This window comes from Physella acuta, unplaced genomic scaffold (assembly GCF_028476545.2).
Source record: "Physella acuta isolate Inbredline_101_S28 unplaced genomic scaffold, ASM2847654v3 ptg000543l, whole genome shotgun sequence".
In the NCBI taxonomy this organism is placed as follows: domain Eukaryota; kingdom Metazoa; phylum Mollusca; class Gastropoda; family Physidae; genus Physella; species Physella acuta.
The window spans coordinates 736,384-753,867 of NW_026732062.1; the positions used below are offsets into that span (position 1 = coordinate 736,384).

General features: G+C 38.0%; 1 protein-coding gene across 2 annotated transcripts in view; it reads left to right on the forward strand.

Moving 5' to 3' along the window:
- LOC131946032 (AP-3 complex subunit mu-1-like) overlaps positions 1 to 11,473 on the forward strand; it is a 30,118-nt gene extending 18,645 nt beyond the window's left edge. Inside the window, exons 12-14 of one of the 2 annotated variants that reach the window (XM_059306660.1) lie at positions 9,073 to 9,141; positions 10,108 to 10,125; positions 10,697 to 11,473. In XM_059306660.1, the coding sequence (XP_059162643.1) occupies positions 9,073 to 9,141; positions 10,108 to 10,125; positions 10,697 to 10,762 (153 nt within the window). In that variant the 3' untranslated portion in view covers positions 10,763 to 11,473. The remainder of the gene's footprint in view (positions 1 to 9,072; positions 9,142 to 10,107; positions 10,126 to 10,696) is intronic. The other variant, XM_059306661.1, reaches the window with a different exon arrangement.
- The last annotated feature ends 6,011 nt before the right edge of the window (positions 11,474 to 17,484 follow it).

The following is a 17,484-nucleotide window of genomic DNA, read 5'->3' on the forward strand; positions in this document are numbered from 1 at the left end:
TAACCCTGCTGTAACTGTCATCTACTCTCTAACTGATCCCACTATATGTTGAAGTACCATCTATTTAGCACTGCTGTAACTGTCATCTACTCTCTAACTGATCCTACTATATGTTGAAGTAACATCTATTTAGCACTGCTGTAACTGTCATCTACTCTCTAACTGATCCTACTATATGTTGAAGTAACATCTATTTAGCACTGCTGTAACTGTCATCTACTCTCTAACTGATCCTACTATATGTTGAAGTACCATCTATTTAACCCTGCTGTAACTGTCATCTACTCTCTAACTGATCCTACTGTATGTTGAAGTACCATCTATTTAACCCTGCTGTAACTGTCATCTACTCTCTAACTGATCCCACTATATGTTGAAGTACCATCTATTTAGCACTGCTGTAACTGTCATCTACTCTCTAACTGATCCTACTATATGTTGAAGTAACATCTATTTAGCACTGCTGTAACTGTCATCTACTCTCTAACTGATCCTACTATATGTTGAAGTAACATCTATTTAGCACTGCTGTAACTGTCATCTACTCTCTAACTGATCCTACTATATGTTGAAGTACCATCTATTTAACCCTGCTGTAACTGTCATCTACTCTCTAACTGATCCTACTGTATGTTGAAGTAACATCTATTTAACCCTGCTGTAACTGTCATCTACTCTCTAACTGATCCTACTGTATGTTGAAGTACCATCTATTTAACCCTGCTGTAACTGTCATCTACTCTCTAACTGATCCTACTGTATGTTGAAGTAACATCTATTTAACCCTGCTGTAACTGTCATCTACTCTCTAACTGATCCTACTGTATGTTGAAGTAACATCTATTTAACCCTGCTGTAACTGTCATCTACTCTCTAACTGATCCTACTGTATGTTGAAGTACCATCTATTTAACCCTGCTGTAACTGTCATCTACTCTCTAACTGATCCTACTGTATGTTGAAGTAACATCTATTTAGCACTGCTGTAACTGTCATCTACTCTCTAACTGATCCTACTGTATGTTGAAGTAACATCTATTTAACCCTGCTGTAACTGTCATCTACTCTCTAACTGATCCTACTGTATGTTGAAGTAACATCTATTTAGCACTGCTGTAACTGTCATCTACTCTCTAACTGATCCTACTGTATGTTGAAGTACCATCTATTTAACCCTGCTGTAACTGTCATCTACTCTCTAACTGATCCTACTGTATGTTGAAGTAACATCTATTTAGCACTGCTGTAACTGTCATCTACTCTCTAACTGATCCTACTGTATGTTGAAGTAACATCTATTTAACCCTGCTGTAACTGTCATCTACTCTCTAACTGATCCTACTGTATGTTGAAGTAACATCTATTTAACCCTGCTGTAACTGTCATCTACTCTCTAACTGATCCTACTGTATGTTGAAGTACCATCTATTTAACCCTGCTGTAACTGTCATCTACTCTCTAACTGATCCTACTGTATGTTGAAGTAACATCTATTTAACCCTGCTGTAACTGTCATCTACTCTCTAACTGATCCTACTGTATGTTGAAGTAACATCTATTTAACCCTGCTGTAACTGTCATCTACTCTCTAACTGATCCTACTGTATGTTGAAGTAACATCTATTTAGCACTGCTGTAACTGTCATCTACTCTCTAACTGATCCTACTGTATGTTGAAGTACCATCTATTTAACCCTGCTGTAACTGTCATCTACTCTCTAACTGATCCTACTGTATGTTGAAGTAACATCTATTTAACCCTGCTGTAACTGTCATCTACTCTCTAACTGATCCTACTGTATGTTGAAGTAACATCTATTTAGCACTGCTGTAACTGTCATCTACTCTCTAACTGATCCTACTGTATGTTGAAGTAACATCTATTTAACCCTGCTGTAACTGTCATCTACTCTCTAACTGATCCTACTGTATGTTGAAGTAACATCTATTTAACCCTGCTGTAACTGTCATCTACTCTCTAACTGATCCTACTGTATGTTGAAGTAACATCTATTTAACCCTGCTGTAACTGTCATCTACTCTCTAACTGATCCTACTGTATGTTGAAGTACCATCTATTTAACCCTGCTGTAACTGTCATCTACTCTCTAACTGATCCTACTGTATGTTGAAGTAACATCTATTTAACCCTGCTGTAACTGTCATCTACTCTCTAACTGATCCTACTATATGTTGAAGTACCATCTATTTAACCCTGCTGTAACTGTCATCTACTCTCTAACTGATCCTACTGTATGTTGAAGTAACATCTATTTAACCCTGCTGTAACTGTCATCTACTCTCTAATTGATCCTACTATATGTTGAAGTAACATCTATTTAACCCTGCTGTAACTGTCATCTACTCTCTAACTGATCCTACTGTATGTTGAAGTAACATCTATTTAACCCTGCTGTAACTGTCATCTACTCTCTAATTGATCCTACTATATGTTGAAGTAACATCTATTTAACCCTGCTGTAACTGTCATCTACTCTCTAACTGATCCTACTGTATGTTGAAGTAACATCTATTTAGCACTGCTGTAACTGTCATCTACTCTCTAACTGATCCTACTGTATGTTGAAGTAACATCTATTTAACCCTGCTGTAACTGTCATCTACTCTCTAACTGATCCTACTGTATGTTGAAGTAACATCTATTTAACCCTGCTGTAACTGTCATCTACTCTCTAACTGATCCTACTGTATGTTGAAGTAACATCTATTTAACCCTGCTGTAACTGTCATCTACTCTCTAACTGATCCTACTATATGTTGAAGTAACATCTATTTAACCCTGCTGTAACTGTCATCTACTCTCTAACTGATCCTACTGTATGTTGAAGTACCATCTATTTAGCACTGCTGTAACTGTCATCTACTCTCTAACTGATCCTACTGTATGTTGAAGTAACATCTATTTAACCCTGCTGTAACTGTCATCTACTCTCTAACTGATCCTACTGTATGTTGAAGTACCATCTATTTAGCACTGCTGTAACTGTCATCTACTCTCTAACTGATCCTACTGTATGTTGAAGTAACATCTATTTAACCCTGCTGTAACTGTCATCTACTCTCTAACTGATCCTACTGTATGTTGAAGTAACATCTATTTAACCCTGCTGTAACTGTCATCTACTCTCTAACTGATCCTACTATATGTTGAAGTAACATCTATTTAACCCTGCTGTAACTGTCATCTACTCTCTAACTGATCCTACTGTATGTTGAAGTAACATCTATTTAACCCTGCTGTAACTGTCATCTACTCTCTAACTGATCCTACTGTATGTTGAAGTAACATCTATTTAACCCTGCTGTAACTGTCATCTACTCTCTAACTGATCCTACTGTATGTTGAAGTAACATCTATTTAACCCTGCTGTAACTGTCATCTACTCTCTAACTGATCCTACTGTATGTTGAAGTAACATCTATTTAACCCTGCTGTAACTGTCATCTACTCTCTAACTGATCCTACTGTATGTTGAAGTAACATCTATTTAACCCTGCTGTAACTGTCATCTACTCTCTAACTGATCCTACTGTATGTTGAAGTAACATCTATTTAACCCTGCTGTAACTGTCATCTACTCTCTAACTGATCCTACTGTATGTTGAAGTAACATCTATTTAACCCTGCTGTAACTGTCATCTACTCTCTAACTGATCCTACTGTATGTTGAAGTAACATCTATTTAACCCTGCTGTAACTGTCATCTACTCTCTAACTGATCCTACTGTATGTTGAAGTACCATCTATTTAACCCTGCTGTAACTGTCATCTACTCTCTAACTGATCCTACTGTATGTTGAAGTAACATCTATTTAACCCTGCTGTAACTGTCATCTACTCTCTAACTGATCCTACTATATGTTGAAGTACCATCTATTTAACCCTGCTGTAACTGTCATCTACTCTCTAACTGATCCTACTGTATGTTGAAGTAACATCTATTTAACCCTGTTGTAACTGTCATCTACTCTCTAACTGATCCTACTGTATGTTGAAGTAACATCTATTTAACCCTGCTGTAACTGTCATCTACTCTCTAACTGATGCTACTGTATGTTGAAGTAACATCTATTTAACCCTGCTGTAACTGTCATCTACTCTCTAACTGATCCTACTGTATGTTGAAGTACCATCTATTTAACCCTGCTGTAACTGTCATCTACTCTCTAACTGATCCTACTGTATGTTGAAGTAACATCTATTTAACCCTGCTGTAACTGTCATCTACTCTCTAACTGATCCTACTATATGTTGAAGTACCATCTATTTAACCCTGCTGTAACTGTCATCTACTCTCTAACTGATCCTACTGTATGTTGAAGTAACATCTATTTAACCCTGCTGTAACTGTCATCTACTCTCTAATTGATCCTACTATATGTTGAAGTAACATCTATTTAACCCTGCTGTAACTGTCATCTACTCTCTAACTGATCCTACTGTATGTTGAAGTAACATCTATTTAACCCTGCTGTAACTGTCATCTACTCTCTAATTGATCCTACTATATGTTGAAGTAACATCTATTTAACCCTGCTGTAACTGTCATCTACTCTCTAACTGATGCTACTGTATGTTGAAGTAACATCTATTTAGCACTGCTGTAACTGTCATCTACTCTCTAACTGATCCTACTGTATGTTGAAGTAACATCTATTTAACCCTGCTGTAACTGTCATCTACTCTCTAACTGATCCTACTGTATGTTGAAGTAACATCTATTTAACCCTGCTGTAACTGTCATCTACTCTCTAACTGATCCTACTGTATGTTGAAGTAACATCTATTTAACCCTGCTGTAACTGTCATCTACTCTCTAACTGATCCTACTATATGTTGAAGTAACATCTATTTAACCCTGCTGTAACTGTCATCTACTCTCTAACTGATCCTACTGTATGTTGAAGTAACATCTATTTAACCCTGCTGTAACTGTCATCTACTCTCTAACTGATCCTACTGTATGTTGAAGTAACATCTATTTAACCCTGCTGTAACTGTCATCTACTCTCTAACTGATCCTACTGTATGTTGAAGTAACATCTATTTAACCCTGCTGTAACTGTCATCTACTCTCTAACTGATCCTACTGTATGTTGAAGTAACATCTATTTAACCCTGCTGTAACTGTCATCTACTCTCTAACTGATCCTACTATATGTTGAAGTAACATCTATTTAACCCTGCTGTAACTGTCATCTACTCTCTAACTGATCCTACTGTATGTTGAAGTAACATCTATTTAACCCTGCTGTAACTGTCATCTACTCTCTAATTGATCCCACTATATGTTGAAGTACCATCTATTTAACCCTGCTGTAACTGTCATCTACTCTCTAACTGATCCTACTATATGTTGAAGTAACATCTATTTAGCACTGCTGTAACTGTCATCTACTCTCTAACTGATCCCACTATATGTTGAAGTAACATCTATTTAGCACTGCTGTAACTGTCATCTACTCTCTAACTGATCCCACTGTATGTTGAAGTAACATCTATTTAACCCTGCTGTAACTGTCATCTACTCTCTAACTGATCCTACTGTATGTTGAAGTAACATCTATTTAACCCTGCTGTAACTGTCATCTACTCTCTAACTGATCCTACTGTATGTTGAAGTAACATCTATTTAACCCTGCTGTAACTGTCATCTACTCTCTAACTGATCCTACTGTATGTTGAAGTACCATCTATTTAACCCTGCTGTAACTGTCATCTACTCTCTAACTGATCCTACTGTATGTTGAAGTAACATCTATTTAACCCTGCTGTAACTGTCATCTACTCTCTAACTGATCCTACTATATGTTGAAGTACCATCTATTTAACCCTGCTGTAACTGTCATCTACTCTCTAACTGATCCTACTGTATGTTGAAGTAACATCTATTTAACCCTGCTGTAACTGTCATCTACTCTCTAATTGATCCTACTATATGTTGAAGTAACATCTATTTAACCCTGCTGTAACTGTCATCTACTCTCTAACTGATCCTACTGTATGTTGAAGTAACATCTATTTAACCCTGCTGTAACTGTCATCTACTCTCTAATTGATCCTACTATATGTTGAAGTAACATCTATTTAACCCTGCTGTAACTGTCATCTACTCTCTAACTGATCCTACTGTATGTTGAAGTAACATCTATTTAGCACTGCTGTAACTGTCATCTACTCTCTAACTGATCCTACTGTATGTTGAAGTAACATCTATTTAACCCTGCTGTAACTGTCATCTACTCTCTAACTGATCCTACTGTATGTTGAAGTAACATCTATTTAACCCTGCTGTAACTGTCATCTACTCTCTAACTGATCCTACTGTATGTTGAAGTAACATCTATTTAACCCTGCTGTAACTGTCATCTACTCTCTAACTGATCCTACTATATGTTGAAGTAACATCTATTTAACCCTGCTGTAACTGTCATCTACTCTCTAACTGATCCTACTGTATGTTGAAGTAACATCTATTTAACCCTGCTGTAACTGTCATCTACTCTCTAACTGATCCTACTGTATGTTGAAGTAACATCTATTTAACCCTGCTGTAACTGTCATCTACTCTCTAACTGATCCTACTGTATGTTGAAGTAACATCTATTTAACCCTGCTGTAACTGTCATCTACTCTCTAACTGATCCTACTGTATGTTGAAGTAACATCTATTTAACCCTGCTGTAACTGTCATCTACTCTCTAACTGATCCTACTATATGTTGAAGTAACATCTATTTAACCCTGCTGTAACTGTCATCTACTCTCTAACTGATCCTACTGTATGTTGAAGTAACATCTATTTAACCCTGCTGTAACTGTCATCTACTCTCTAATTGATCCCACTATATGTTGAAGTACCATCTATTTAACCCTGCTGTAACTGTCATCTACTCTCTAACTGATCCTACTATATGTTGAAGTAACATCTATTTAGCACTGCTGTAACTGTCATCTACTCTCTAACTGATCCTACTGTATGTTGAAGTAACATCTATTTAGCACTGCTGTAACTGTCATCTACTCTCTAACTGATCCTACTGTATGTTGAAGTAACATCTATTTAACCCTGCTGTAACTGTCATCTACTCTCTAACTGATCCTACTATATGTTGAAGTAACATCTATTTAACCCTGCTGTAACTGTCATCTACTCTCTAACTGATCCTACTGTATGTTGAAGTAACATCTATTTAACCCTGCTGTAACTGTCATCTACTCTCTAACTGATCCTACTATATGTTGAAGTACCATCTATTTAGCACTGCTGTAACTGTCATCTACTCTCTAATTGATCCTACTATATGTTGAAGTAACATCTATTTAACCCTGCTGTAACTGTCATCTACTCTCTAACTGATCCTACTATATGTTGAAGTACCATCTATTTAACCCTGCTGTAACTGTCATCTACTCTCTAACTGATCCTACTATATGTTGAAGTAACATCTATTTAACCCTGCTGTAACTGTCATCTACTCTCTAACTGATCCTACTATATGTTGAAGTACCATCTATTTAACCCTGCTGTAACTGTCATCTACTCTCTAATTGATCCCACTATATGTTGAAGTAACATCTATTTAACCCTGCTGTAACTGTCATCTACTCTCTATCTGATCCTACTGTATGTTGAAGTAACATCTATTTAACCCTGCTGTAACTGTCATCTACTCTCTAACTGATCCTACTATATGTTGAAGTACCATCTATTTAGCACTGCTGTAACTGTCATCTACTCTCTAACTGATCCTACTATATGTTGAAGTAACATCTATTTAGCACTGCTGTAACTGTCATCTACTCTCTAACTGATCCTACTGTATGTTGAAGTAACATCTATTTAACCCTGCTGTAACTGTCATCTACTCTCTAACTGATCCTACTATATGTTGAAGTACCATCTATTTAGCACTGCTGTAACTGTCATCTACTCTCTAATTGATCCTACTATATGTTGAAGTAACATCTATTTAACCCTGCTGTAACTGTCATCTACTCTCTAACTGATCCTACTATATGTTGAAGTACCATCTATTTAACCCTGCTGTAACTGTCATCTACTCTCTAACTGATCCTACTATATGTTGAAGTAACATCTATTTAACCCTGCTGTAACTGTCATCTACTCTCTAACTGATCCTACTATATGTTGAAGTACCATCTATTTAACCCTGCTGTAACTGTCATCTACTCTCTAATTGATCCCACTATATGTTGAAGTAACATCTATTTAACCCTGCTGTAACTGTCATCTACTCTCTAACTGATCCTACTGTATGTTGAAGTAACATCTATTTAACCCTGCTGTAACTGTCATCTACTCTCTAACTGATCCTACTATATGTTGAAGTACCATCTATTTAGCACTGCTGTAACTGTCATCTACTCTCTAACTGATCCTACTATATGTTGAAGTAACATCTATTTAGCACTGCTGTAACTGTCATCTACTCTCTAACTGATCCTACTATATGTTGAAGTACCATCTATTTAGCACTGCTGTAACTGTCATCTACTCTCTAACTGATCCTACTATATGTTGAAGTACCATCTATTTAGCACTGCTGTAACTGTCATCTACTCTCTAACTGATCCTACTATATGTTGAAGTAACATCTATTTAACCCTGCTGTAACTGTCATCTACTCTCTAACTGATCCTACTGTATGTTGAAGTACCATCTATTTAACCCTGCTGTAACTGTCATCTACTCTCTAACTGATCCTACTGTATGTTGAAGTAACATCTATTTAACCCTGCTGTAACTGTCATCTACTCTCTAACTGATCCTACTATATGTTGAAGTACCATCTATTTAGCACTGCTGTAACTGTCATCTACTCTCTAACTGATCCTACTATATGTTGAAGTAACATCTATTTAGCACTGCTGTAACTGTCATCTACTCTCTAACTGATCCTACTATATGTTGAAGTACCATCTATTTAGCACTGCTGTAACTGTCATCTACTCTCTAACTGATCCTACTATATGTTGAAGTACCATCTATTTAACCCTGCTGCAACTGTCATGTACCTCCATACACAGGTGATGTTTACAATCAACACATTTGCTGTATCAGGTCTTAAAGTCAATCGTCTTGACATGTATGGTGAGGTAGGTCCAGAGATTTCTACTTTATACTTGGTGCGAATCTCATCTACTTTATATTCTGTAGGAGCAAGGTTAAATTATACAACTCAAGTACACTACAGTACATTCGAGTGCTTATTATACATTATACTCAGTAGAAGTTGTATGTCAAATCACTTTTATCACATGATTTTTAAAAAGATTTAAATAAGTTTTCCAATTACTATGCGTAGAAGTGATTTTAAGCAACATGAGGAATAAAGTGTGCACTAATACTAGTAATTTGTTACTTTATTATTTCAGGTGATTATTACTTTAACAAATGTTTTTTTAAGTCTCGTTTAGTTTCAGTGTTGAGTGTGTACACTAGGCTCCCCCCCCCCCCCTGCCCAACACAACACATTCACTATTGCCTCTCCTCAACATACGGGAACAGGGCTTAAACCCCCCCCCCCCCCCCGTAGCTTAAGGTGCAGCTAGGGTTAGAGGGGTAGGGTTAGTGTTAGGATCAGGGTTAGACTTAAATCAATGTCTAGAGTTGGGTTTGGTTTTGGGTTAATTTTAGGGTGAGGTGAATTCTTCTGTATTTCGTCTTTGTCTTAAGGTTAGGATTAAGGTAATATATAGGTACGGAGTTGGAGTTAGAATCAGCTTTCTTTCTTGGTTGATAGGGGGGGGGGGGTAATTCCCCAGGGGGTAAATGTTCCTGGGGGAAATACGGGGTAATGTCCTGTAGCCTAACATACACACCTCTCACCCCTTCCCTAAACAAAATGGCACTTACATAACATGTCACTTTCTCCATTAAGGTTGTCACAAATTTAGATTAAAATATTCATGGTCAAGATATAGATTAACATATTTAACTTTCATTCATGTACTGGTCAAGAAATAGCTTGACCTATTAAATTGAGCATGTAATAAGTAATTAGGCTGCTGTTGTTATCCACCTAAATCTATTTATAGCCTCTCTCCCCTCATTTTCTCAAGGAACTTGCTCGTAGCTGGGTATGTTTTTATTTGTTTCTCATCTTGTTTAAAATTGATATTGTGCACTTTTGTGGTGGGTTTTGCAGCAACTATTCAGAGAGCATTGATTTGACTTCAGCACTAAATTGAATCTTACACAAAGCTTTTCTGGCAGTTTATAAAATCTGCTGGTGCCAGTAATTTGACGGCTGTTTCATGACTTTTCACAACACAATAATCAGAGCACATTTTGTTGATTTTTTTGTTGATTATTCCATATTTGATGCCTTTGTTTTATTTTGGGATGTTTCACTTATCAAAAAGGTTGAGTTGATTTTTTAGTGATGAGAGTTCATTCATGATAATGGGCTGAATGCTAATGATGGAGTAGGTTGGGATATGAGAAAAGACTTGAGTTACTTTTACCTGTCATGTTAAAACACTTTATTTTGTAATTTATGGTCAGTACTTCGAGCATGTAGCTACTACTGGGTAGAGTGTTTTCTGATGTGAACTTACATGGGATCTAGGACATAAGTTTTCTAGGATAAACTTGATACTAAAATCAACATTAGCATAAGCTGTGCTTTTTTATTTTTCTACTCGACAGAAATACAAACCATTCAAGGGAGTGAAGTACATAACCAGAGCTGGCAAATTTCAAGTTAGGACATAAGAGTTACCTTTTCTTAGTGGAGAACTAGCTATGTAAACAGAACAATTTATATTGATAAAAACAGAATGACTGAGGGAATACGAGGTTAATTTTGTAGTTTATTATGGAAGAGAAAAATAAGTGAGGTATGGGACCAATTTGTCTGATTGTGACTCTATTTGATGTTCACATTTATGTAATGTGAAAAGATACATTTAGTAATAACAATGTTTGAGTTAGGAGTTATGTCCCTTCCCTATAGAAATACAACTTGTCAGCTGTATATAGGAGAGGAAACATCTTGGGATAAAAGCAAGGACATACAGGTGCAATAAATTATGTAGAAACTGTTGTTGTTGTTGTTCTAATGGATGATGTCTAGTTGTTGTTACCAATATTTTGTCGTCATGTGATTTTGGTAATGTGTACATTTGGTTCTTTTTTTTTATTGGATCACAATTTTATGTGAACATTGTGATAATTGGTTCATGATATCTAATACTGAGTAAATTAAAACACAAATGGGGTGGGGGTGGGAGCATTGTCATTTTTATGTATCCTCAAAAGTATTTGTCATGATGATGTGCTGTTGTGTGTGGTACCAGCGATCTTATCAGTGACAACACCAGCAGTACGTGATTTGTTGGTTGGTTGAAGCTAACGAGTCCTTGAGATTTGATTGGTTGAGGCTAATGAGTCCTGGTGATGCCACCAATAAAATATCACTAGGTTAAATCTTTAAAAGCTTGTTGTTCTTTTTTTACTGTGTTGAGAAGTTTGTTTTTGCTACTCTAAGTGTTAAGGTTACTGTAAGTGTTAAGGTTACTGGAAAACTGCTGGCTTACTGTAAGTGTTATACCTGCCCTCCAACCTTTGGCACTTATTGTCAAGTTCTTTTCTTGTTTTATCCTTTAATACATGTTATCCTCTCCCCCCCCCCCCCAATGATATGTTGCTATAATAGCAGATAATCTACTTAAGGATTGTCGATTTTTGAGGTCGTTCATACATGACATCGCTTAGAAACGAATGATGGTTAGAATTATCTGACAATGTGCAATTGGGGGGGGGGGGGGGGAGTGAAGAGAGAACTGGCAATCAGTGTTTCTTCCAGATTTTTTGCTCCGGGGGGGGGGGGGGGGGGGGGGGGCACTTGAAATTTTCGGGGAGGGCGGTAAACTTTCTTCGGTGGGGGGCGGACACTGTTAAAAGTATATATTTTCTATATAAATTATATACATTTCATTTCGTTCGGGGGGGGCGGTAAAAATTTTTCGAGGGGGCTTAGCCCCCCCGAATAGATGCCTGGAAGAAACTCTGCTGGCAATTTGATTTGTTTCTTTACAATTGTAAAACATGCTTCAAAAGGCGTCAGTTTTTTGGGGGATGGGGTGACTTCATCAAGCGGTAAATGGGCCAGAGTCGTAGCGACCCCTCCCGGGAACAAACTTTCGATTTGGCGCCCCACATGTATTTTTTTTATTTATAATTTTAAAAACCAGCTAAATGAGCTTATTTTGACGCCCCTAGGGTCGGCGCCAGGGAACATATGCCCCCCCCCCCCCCCGCCGCTGCGCATCTGAAATGGTCAGCTGTATTAAGTGACCATAATGATGGGTAGAAGTGACCTTAACCTTTAATGACCCATTCATTCTACCAAAACACCACCCTTGAAGTCCCAATGTAAGGAGCATAACTCTGTATGAACCCTTTCACAAAATATCCGTCTTTGTCTAAATGAAATGAATAATTAAGATAAAAACTACTCCTTAATATTAGAATTAAATCTTGCTTTCCAACAGTATTAAATAGAATAGAATATATTCAGTAGAAGTACAATATAAAAAATGTCGGAGAAAATCCTAAATAAGTAATTTTCATTAGTCAACTTTATTTTTGTTTAAACTGTGCATCGAATTTAACAGTTGAATATCAATTATATAATTTAACAGTTGAATATCAAATATATAATTCATAAAATACATGCATAGATACTCTTTTAAGCATGTTTTTATTTTATTTTTAATTTTAAATCAACTAAAAATAGGACAGATGAGTCTAAAATTTGGGGATGGAAAGAGATTAATTTTATGTGTATTTCAAAATCGCCATTCAAATTGGTTAACAGGAAAAGGATGCCGAAACTATCCAACTTACTGTTTAGTAAAAAATTTGGAATTGGTAGGCAAAATTTTGATGAAACAATTTTTTTGCGGTCGTTACGGGCCATCATGGGTTGCGGGCGTTTTGGGGCATTAAGGGTTTTAATTTAAAAAAAAAAAACTACTCATTAGAGCTGAGTGGACACAGGGACACCATATGCATTCAGACCCAGGGTCCAAAATTGAACACCAGATGATGGTAGCATGTAGTGATTACATGATGCTGTGGGAGGATCTCCAGCAAATATTCAGACCATGTAGATGTATTGTAAGATGTTCACACCTTTTTATGGTGTACACATATAGTGTACGATGTACACATATATTGTATGATACAGGCCTACACATATCTCTGACAGGTCTGATTATTATTAAGTAAGTAATCATCAAACTGGACGATAAAACAGAGTAGGCCAACAACGTGGGCAGATTTTGTTGCAGCTTGTCTTATATCCGCAGGCCCCTCGAACTGAATGGACTAATGATTACAAACACAGTTCAATGACTTCATACATTAGATAACAGCAAGGAGACTTTGTTGAACTCAGCTATCAACATGTATTTGTTTCATTACAAAAAGAAATTTAATATATCACACACAATATAATCCATGCAATGATAAGATATGATAATTATACACTACATACAGTTAGAAGGTACATACAAATGTTACACTAATTAACTTCCTTTATTGTAAGAAAAATAAATAAAATCAATGTTCTACTGTCATCTACACACGAATGGCCGGCAATTTTCAAAAATTTCAACCAATGTCAAGGTTAAATTTTAATACAATGTTTATTCCTGTGTCAATTGAACGCCATTTTTTGTTGTTTCTTCTATTGAAGAACCTATTGATTGGGTAGCAGCGGTCTATACCTTTGAGCAGAGCCGGCGTTTGGGGGTGGCGAACGGGGCGGCCGCCCCAGGCCCCGCGCTTGGAGGGGCCCCGCGCTTCAGCACCGCCACTGTTATCTGAATTAGTTTGTAAACTTAAATAATTGTTGCTGAATTCACTTGTGAAAAACTAAATGGTCGAATGCCGACGTTGTTGATTGATGTAACTGAGGCCCCGGGACAGGCCGTAAATTATAGTGTCACACATCTCCCTGTGTGAAGGGTACGGTCGCCTCGCATTTGACCTTAGGTGACTGGGGATGGGTGGACTCGAATTAGCGCCCGAACAGAGCAGGGAGGAAAATTTGGAAAACACGTAATCAGATACCCTATTGTATGCGGGCCGATGTGAAGTTTTGTAGTGAACAGACTGGATGCCTGTAGTAAACAGTTAGTGAACGCTAGTCCTGACTTTCTTGTTGTAGGTAGGTGTCGCATATGTAGGCCTACTTGTCTTGGTATAACAAAATTAACATTCACTGGCGGGCATAGGGCCGGGCGGGGTCCACATCGGGGGGTGGGGGGGGGGGGTGGCATCCAACAGGGTGATTTATTATTTATTTTTTTGGAAGAAAGTAAAAGTGTTGTTATGTAGTGTCATCTTAAAGATTCATGCGTTCCCAAACATAATTATTAATTTACCGAATTCATTCAAATTGTTATATACAATAGTTCCCAATGGTGCTGACATAATATAGTAATCGAATTGTCCGCGTCGCACAACTTTTATGGAGGAATGGGCATCGTTGAAGGGCAATGATATGGTAGTCATTAATAAACGCACATTTTTACTTTCTCGTATATACGAAGTATAGAGAAAGTATTGTAATCGTGCAAAAAAATAATCGAGATTTTTACAAATCTCGACGCTTTACATCTCACTGATACGGAAAAACATAATTTTGCAATCTTGTCCGTATGTCTGTGTGTCTGTCTGTCTGTGTGTCTGTGTGTGTGTGTGTGTGTGTAAACACGATAACTTGAGTACCGTTACAGCTAGGTTGATGAAATTTCATATATAAGTATTTTATCAAAATCTTAGATCCGTATCAACTTTTGAGCGATTTCCGATAACCAGAAGTGGTACTTTTTCTACTTTGAATTTTTCAAAAGCCTATAACTTGAGTACTATTTCAGATAGATAAATGAAATTTCACATGTAAGTAAAAGATCTAATTCTCTAACGTCTGTCAAATTTTGAATAATTTTCGTTGACAGGAAGTACTAATTTACGCTACTTCCGATTTCTCAAAAAAACGCATGAAAATTTATAAAGTACTAATCCTCCTTTAAGTATTTAAAATGGATTAAAAATCATGTCTATAGCCCGAGTTCCTATCCCCTGTTATTTTATATAAGAATATTCGAGAAAGTTTATGGGAGATCACTCCCGGTTTATTTTATTGTAGGATATCCTTTACACTAGTTAGGAGCATAATGATTTTGGTTTAAAATATTGTATGGATTCTAAACAAATTTTGAAGTCCATACTGTTTTGAGTTCGCTTTATTGTAAAGTTGTCCTGAAGATGCCGTCGGGAAACTCATAAATAAGGTGTAGCTAACTGTCACGTCGTTTTCTCCCTAATTATAGTCACGAACCTTCTCTTGTGAGACCGCGATCATGGCCTGTAATGTAATACCTGGGCGCTCTACAAACACAAACCATCTTCGGTCAGAGATCCAGTAACGTAGTAGTAAAGTAGTACTCGAACTTGGGAGATTTTTTTCTTAGGGTTGGCAACCCAATGCATAGATTTAATTACGCAGCTATCCTTTAGTTCACCCCACCAGCAGCCACCCCCCCCCCCCCCCCCAAAGATCCACCCTACACTGAGCGTCAGTGATTACATTTGAGAATTATTTCTTTTGGATATCCATAAACATAGAGTGGGTTTTCACGATTCGTAACCAGTGTTAATTCACGATTCGAGCTAAGTCCAAAAGCTATATTTTTCTATTTGTTTTAACTTTTAATTAATTACTCGTGTTTTGTTGATATTAAAATTTGTCTAAAATTCTGCGCTTACTAAGTAACTAACGGTACAGTCTCTTTTTTAAATACACATAAAACGCTTGACTTTTATATTAACTATTGGTCATCAACAAACAATTTAAACAACTTTATTGTCCTAATTTTTTGGCATGTCATTGAATTTCCTGCAGATTTTTTGGTATGGATTACATAACTGTCAAAAGTGATTTAATATCTTAGCAAGAAAAAAAAATAAGAACATTGGGTAAAACGCGGGAGAGGTAAACATCTGTTTTTATAGCAAGAAGTTAGACATTAGCTTATAAACTCCAAAACATTTATCTGTTATTATGTGTGCATGTATAGTATAATATATATATATATATATATATATATATATATATATATATATATATATATATATATATATATATATATATATATATATATATATATATATGTATAGGCTATTTATATAATGGAAAAAAGCAGGCCCCGCGCGGATGGTTGGCACTAGGCCCCGCGTGTTCCTAACGCCGGCTCTGCCTTTGAGAGTTTTAGCACAGCTATGGCACCAAAAACTACCACTGTAATATGAGAAATTCTGGTCAAATCGTGACAGGAAGTAAGATTTCCCATGACCCGTTGACCTTTAAGTCCGTGAGGGTACTTGACTTAGGAACCTATGCAGATGAGGTTACTTTACTTGACCTATGGACCTACAGGACTGTGGTGGTACTATGCCTGACATATAGACCTCCATGTAAATGAGGCTACTTCACTTGACCTATGGACTTTCAGGACTTGGGTACACTTTACTTCCACACCGTGCTTGCCCTATACTGTGTCCCCAGCAAACACAGCCCGACAATGTCTAGAGCCCACATCATATGTGTTGCTGCAAGAATGTCCATCCCAGTGAGGATGTTGATACAAACATTCACTAGTCCAACTTGCTGGACTTATCCAGCTTGATCACAGGTGAATGGTTTTAGGTTTTTACAATATCACACATCTTTGATATCACAGGAGCACGATCACATGACCCAGCTCAGCCAATCGTATCACAGGAGCACGACCACGTGATTCGGCTCAGCCAATTGTTTCGCAGTTTAAAGCGTCAGATGACATAACGCTGCTAATGGAATCACATGGACTTTAAGAAGTCAACGTCAGTCAGACTGAGAAGCCCCGCGTCAGTGTCAGACCTTGAGGAGCCCCGCGTCAGTGTCAGACCTTGAGGAGCCCCGCGTCAGACCTTGAGGAGCCCCGCGTCAGACCTTGAGGAGCCCCGCGTCAGACCTTGAGGAGCCCCGCGTCAGACCTTGAGGAGCCCCGCGTCAGACCTTGAGGAGCCCCGCGTCAGACCTTGAGGAGCCCCGCGTCAGTGTCAGACCTTGAGGAGCCCCGCGTCAGACCTTGAGGAGCCCCGCGTCAGACCTTGAGGAGCCCCGCGTCAGACCTTGAGGAGCCCCGCGTCAGACCTTGAGGAGCCCCGCGTCAGACTTTGAGGAGCCCCGCGTCAGACCTTGAGGAGCCCCGCGTCAGACCTTGAGGAGCCCCGCGTCAGACCTTGAGGAGCCCCGCGTCAGACCTTGAGGAGCCCCGCGTCAGACCTTGAGGAGCCCCGCGTCAGTGTCAGACCTTGAGGAGCCCCGCGTCAGACCTTGAGGAGCCCCGCGTCAGACCTTGAGGAGCCCCACGTCAGTG